Source organism: Leptonychotes weddellii, chromosome X (genome assembly GCF_054177405.1).
Source record: "Leptonychotes weddellii isolate Sample4059 chromosome X, ASM5417740v2, whole genome shotgun sequence".
Taxonomy (NCBI): domain Eukaryota; kingdom Metazoa; phylum Chordata; class Mammalia; order Carnivora; family Phocidae; genus Leptonychotes; species Leptonychotes weddellii.
Window position 1 is genome coordinate 22,436,724 of NC_138385.1, and position 6,000 is coordinate 22,442,723.

At 33.3% G+C, this 6,000-nt stretch overlaps 1 protein-coding gene across 7 annotated transcripts in view; it reads right to left on the bottom strand.

Moving 5' to 3' along the window:
• The window catches only part of STAG2 (STAG2 cohesin complex component), a 133,834-nt gene that overhangs the window by 45,333 nt on the left and 82,501 nt on the right, over positions 1-6,000 (bottom strand). For all 7 annotated transcript variants that reach the window (XM_081808290.1, XM_031038203.2, XM_006742503.3 and 4 more), the window contains exons 9-12: positions 5,481-5,554; positions 4,244-4,367; positions 3,294-3,392; positions 3,123-3,202 (exon numbers count right to left, since the gene is read on the bottom strand). In XM_081808290.1, coding sequence (XP_081664416.1) covers positions 3,123-3,202; positions 3,294-3,392; positions 4,244-4,367; positions 5,481-5,554 — 377 coding nt within the window. The remainder of the gene's footprint in view (positions 1-3,122; positions 3,203-3,293; positions 3,393-4,243; positions 4,368-5,480; positions 5,555-6,000) is intronic.

Here is a 6,000-nt window from a genome sequence, read left to right on the forward strand (position 1 = left end):
ATTTCATAATTCTTTCAATACTTTCATAACATGTATATATATTTATAATTTTTTAAGTCCAACTAAAAAAGAAAATGCAATAGTTAAGACTGCTCAAAATAGCTATTATCTTACATATTTAATTCTTCCTCTACTGATAATCATTTAGGCTAGTTCAATAATTCTATTACAAACAATGCTGTTAGAGAATGTGAGCATTAAAATTTTGAATATAGATACTGCCAAGCTTTTCTCCAAAGGGGTTATACCAATTTATAGTCCCCCATCACAGTGTTTTAAAGACCTGTTTTTGCACAGCTTCAACAACACAGTGTATTACCAAACACTTTTGTATCTTTGTCAAGCAACGGGTTAAAAAATGATCTCATTTTAATTTACCTGTCTCTGAGTGTGGCTAAACATCTTTTCATATATTTTTTAATTTTCTTTCTGTCCATGATCTGGTTCTCTAACTTTTGACCATTATTAGGTTTCCATCCTTTATTTTTTTTTTAATTTTTTTTTTTTTAAGATTTTATTTATTTGCGAGAGAGAGAATGAGAGACAGAGAGCATGAGAGGGAGGAGGGTCAGAGGGAGAAGCAGACTCCCTGCTGAGCAGGGAGCCTGACGTGGGACTCGATCCCGGGACTCCGGGATCATGACCTGAGCCGAAGGCAGTCGCTTAACCAACTGAGCCACCCAGGCGCCCCATCCATCCTTTAATTTATTAAAATTGACTCCAATGATAAAAATATTTTGACCAATCTGTCATTGGTTTTCTGAGTTTATGGTATTTTATGTCATATAGACATTTTTTCATTTTTATGTAGTTAATTCAATGATTTTTTTATGTCTAGGTTTTATGTCATGTTCAGAGAGCTCTTGCTCATTTTACATATAAAACAAAAAAAAATAAAAACGTTTAATCTTCCCCAAGTTTTCATCTAGTACTTTAATGGTTTCATTTACTTGCATTTAAACATGTCATCCATCTGGAAATTATTTTTGTATAAGGAATGAGATGGGAATCTGATTTAATTTTTCCCCAAATAGAACCTAGCTGTCACAAAACCATTTATCTTTTTTTTTTAAAAGATTTTATGTATTTATTTGACAGCAAGAGAGAGAGCACACGTTCAAGCAGGGGAAGCGGCAGGCAGAGGGAGAAGCGGGCTCCCTGCTCTGCTTGACGTGGGGCTCGATCCCAGGACCCTGAGATCATGACCCAAGCCGAAGGCAGATGTTCAACCGACTGAGCCACCCAAGTGCCCCAAAACCATTTATTTTCTTAAAGGAAATGCCACCCTCATCCTATACTAGGTTCCTGGATTTGTTTGCGTTTGTCTGTATTCTTTATTCTCTGCTACTAATCAGTCTATTCACACACCAGTACCAAAATTTAAAAATTACTACAGTTTTACAATATGACTTAAAATGATACTGGGCAGTCATCACACATTAGTTTTTATCACAATTTCACTGGCTACTATTACATGATGAATTTTCCATAGGAGTGTCAGAAGTAGCATGCTAGGTTAAAAAAAATACCCTTTGGCAATTATTATTTGGATCATGGTAACAATCTAAATGTCCACTGACAGATGAATGGGTAAATAAAATGTGGTATAAACATACAACAGAGTATTACTGAGCCTCAAAAGTAAATGAAATCTACATGCTACAACATGAATGAACTCTGAAGATACCATGGTAACTGAAATAAGCCGGATACAAAAGGACAGATACTGTAAGATTCCACTTATGTGAATTACCTAAAATAGTTAAATTCATAGAGATAAAAAGTACAACAGTGGTCACCAGGGGCTAGGCAGGAAGGAAGGAATGGGGAATCAGTGTTTAATGGGTACAAAGTTTTAGTATGGAATGATTAAAAATAGTTCTGGATATTCATAATGGTGATGGCTTCACAACAAGGTGAACATACTAAATGCTACTAAACTGTACATTTAAAATATGTTTAAAATGCTAAAAATTTTTATGACTAATATTCCATTGTGTATATATACCACATCTTCTTTATCCATTCATCTGTTGATGGGGCACTTATGTTGCTTCTATGTCTTGGCTATAGTAAATAATGTTCCAATAAACATAGGGGTGCATGTATCTGTTCAAATTAGTGTTTCCATTGTCTTTGGGTAAATACCCAGAAGTGGAATTACTGGATCCTATGGTACTCCTATTTTTAGGGTTTTTTTGTTTGTTTTTTGAGGAACCTCCATACTGTTTTCATTTATAAAGAACTCATACAACTCAACATCAAAAATGAAGAAAAATCTGATTTAAAAACTGGGCAGAGGACCTGAATAGACATTTTTCCAGAGACATACAGATGACCAACGGACAAATGAAAAGATGGTAAACATCACTAATCATTAAGGAAATGCAAATCAAAACCACAATGAGGTATCACTTCACACCAGTCAGAATGGCTAATATCAAAAAGACAAGAAAGAACAGTGTTGGCAAGAATGGAAAAAAAGGAAAGAGGTACAAAATTCCAGTTATAAAATAAGTAAGTCACAAGGATGAAAAGTACATCATAGGGAATACAGTCAGTAATACCGTAATACACACACATATTGTGGTGAGCATTTCATAAAGTATATAATTATTGAATCACTATGTTGTACACCTGAAATGAACTTAGTATTATTTGCCAACTACACTTCAATTAGAAATTTAAAAAAAATTTTTTTAATTAAAATGGTAAATTTTTTAAAAAGGAAACAATTGCATCATTATTACATTTTAACATAACAGAATGTTTTAAATTCAGATTGTTTCCAGAGAAATTTCAGTAAATACTAATTTCTAAAAGTGTAACAAATATAATATCAAGTGTTTAATTTTTTTTCAAGGGCACCTAAGACAGTGAAATGGAAAAGAAACTGATCATTAGAATCAGAACACAGGAATTCCTAGCTCAGTTAAAATTTTCTAGTCTAATGGTTCCTTCTTTCAGTTTACTCAATCTTACATGAGAAAATTGAACTTCCAGCTGTAAAAATTCCATGTCTTAAGTTATTAAAATTTAGAACCAGATAAATTTAAACCATCTTGTCTAATGTATTATTTAAATATCTGGACATTAGTAATATGCAATAAGTACATACTTACTGTAAAACAAGAGTAAGTAATTTTATTGCTTGTACTGCAACATCATATTCTTTGTCAAGGGTCATAGACACAATTCTATCCTAAGGACAAAAAAAATTAAGGTATTTTTAAAGTAAGAGAAAAATATTTTCAAACAACAGGTAATTTTTAAATACTTTAAGTAATACTAACCTTGAACCGACTGGTAAAAAGCTCCAGTTTGGAATTAAGCTCTTTGTTATAATAAAGCCCTTGTAGAGCAGTGAGACATTTGAGTCTTACCTCACCTTGCTAAATGAAGCAAGAGGAGAAAATGTATTAAAACTCTGCATATTTTCAACCTGAATATTCAAGACATACACAAGTATCTTTTACTTTAGATTTTTAAATATGTTCCATACAATTCTTCAAAACTCTCATTTTCAAAAACTCTCATCTTTGATAATGAAAAAATATAGGAAATCAATACATACATTTAATACTAAATACCTTTGGGGTTATTATTTCTGTATGTCAAATGAAAATTTTTTCAAAATTTGTTCAGAGCAATACTATTGTGAAAGACAACGGTAGCATATTTCACAGTAAGTTTTCCTTTACAGAAAGTAATATTTGTAAAGGATACATGCAAAGAATTTCAAGGCTAGTGAAGAGGCAGCCTAAGAGAAAGGCAGAATAATAAAATAAAATAAAATAAAATAAATAAAATAAAATAAAATAAAAGTATGCCAGAGACCAAGTTGTAATTTATAATCTGGCTAAGATACATGTTTATGAAGAGAGAAGGAAAGTTAGAAAAATTTCAAAAAGTATATAGCACTCACATAGTAAGAATAAAGACTCTTCTTACAGCTCTAAGAAATGCCTAACCACTACCACCTACATGATTCTAATGTTTGTTTCACTACAAAAAGTAATTCAAGATTGAAGTCTAAATCAGTTACCAAGATTAAAAAAATCTAGGGGACTTTATGCGATAGAGACCATGTTTTCTTGGACCAGACAGAAAACAATAAAGGAGAAAGGTCTATAGGAATGTGGTCCCAGGTATACCTATACACAGATAACTCATTATGAATGAGAGCTCTAGATAGCTATGCCTATGTGTAGACAGATAAACATTCTGTAAGGGTATATCTTACCTTATCATGCATAGTCCAGCCAACATATTTTAAATAACTGTCATTTAGAAAGGCATCACTATACATTTTCATCCAAATGCCAATTTCCTCAATGCAAATAGCTCGAATTTCAGCTATTGCATCACTGAGTGGAGGAAGGAAAAATTATGTATATTAGTGCCACTATAACATCAGGATTTGTGATTTATCCAAGAGCTGCCAAATACTTCACACCTAGTATGAACATACCACTATCTTAAAAGATTACTGGGGATTTAAAAGTAGAACTGAAGCATGATCCCCTAAATGTTTACAGACTACCTGGCAAAGCATAATTCTCAACACATAAATATTTAAAATTAAATAAAAATACAAACAAAATTAGACCCCCACCTTTTATACCATGAAATATCCCAGCCTCTGCTCACACCTGCTGGGCATGGTGTGTTCAGAAGACAGCAGGCACACTAGTTTGGTTAGAGCATAATTTTCCAGGAGAGAATTAGTTACATGTAACACTGAGGCCAAGCTTCATTTGGATTTGAATGTCACACTAAATTATTTTGAATTCATCCTGTAGGTACTAGGTGAGTCACTGAAAGCTTTTGAGCAGAGGAATAACACAACAAAAGAATGTTTTAGGAAAACTTCAATAATCTCTAGGTATGAGAATGATAGAGGAATAGACTAAGATAATGGTGACAACAGAAACAAAAAGGTAAGAATGGATCAAGAGACATTACAAAGAAAGTGATTCAATAACTGCCAAGTTGAGGAAGTGAGGGAGAAGTTGAATAAAAATACCACTAACATTTAAAGAATAGGTTACAGCAGAAATGATGATAAGATCACCTACTTCTTTCCTCTGCTCATTCAAAATAGTAAAAGAAAATACTTAAATCTATCCAAATTTTCCCGACATGCAAATGATAAGAGTCCTGAACCATCATGTATAGTTTCTACTAACATAGTACATCCAAAAGCAATTAAGTATTTTGTACCCTGACTCCTAATCATAGAAGTAGATTCCATCTGCTGGGCAGGTACTAGTGAAGCACATTACCCCATTTTTCAGTGAGGAAATATCAATTTCAGAGCAATTAAATAACTTAACTAGAATATCTCAATCAGTGGAAGACCTTACCTTCTAACACTGATCTTATTCCAATGCTCTTTCTACTACTTTATACTCCCTAAACCACTAAATATCCAAACCTGACTAGAGTAAGAATTACACAGAAAAAATGTCCTGACTTACCGGTATCTATGTACAAACACTCCCTTAAATATTGCATTCATCATATTTTCTATTTCGTCTTGATTTTCCTGAAGCTGAAAAGAATACATTATTTCTTTTCAATTGTAATGGAATACAACCAAAATAACATCTAAAAGTCATTACAAGTACAAATACAGGTTTCTCCAGTGTTTTGGTGATTACATCTAATTTTTAATTCTACTAGACAACAGTAACCACACAGAAAAATTAACAGCTGTTGTAGGTCAGGTAGCTAAAGTCCCTTGATACCTGGAATATTTGACTTGGCTTTTAATGTTTAGCTGGCAGATTACCCTTTTCTTTTTTTTTTTTTTAAAGATTTTATTTATTTATTTGAGACAGAGAGAATGAGAGACAGAGAGCATGAGAGGGAGGAGGGTCAGAGGGAGAAGCAGACTCCCTGCCAAGCAGGGAGCCCGATGCGGGACTCGATCCAGGGACTCCAGGATCATGACCTGAGCCGAAGGCAGTCGCTTAACCAACTGAGCCACCCAGGCGC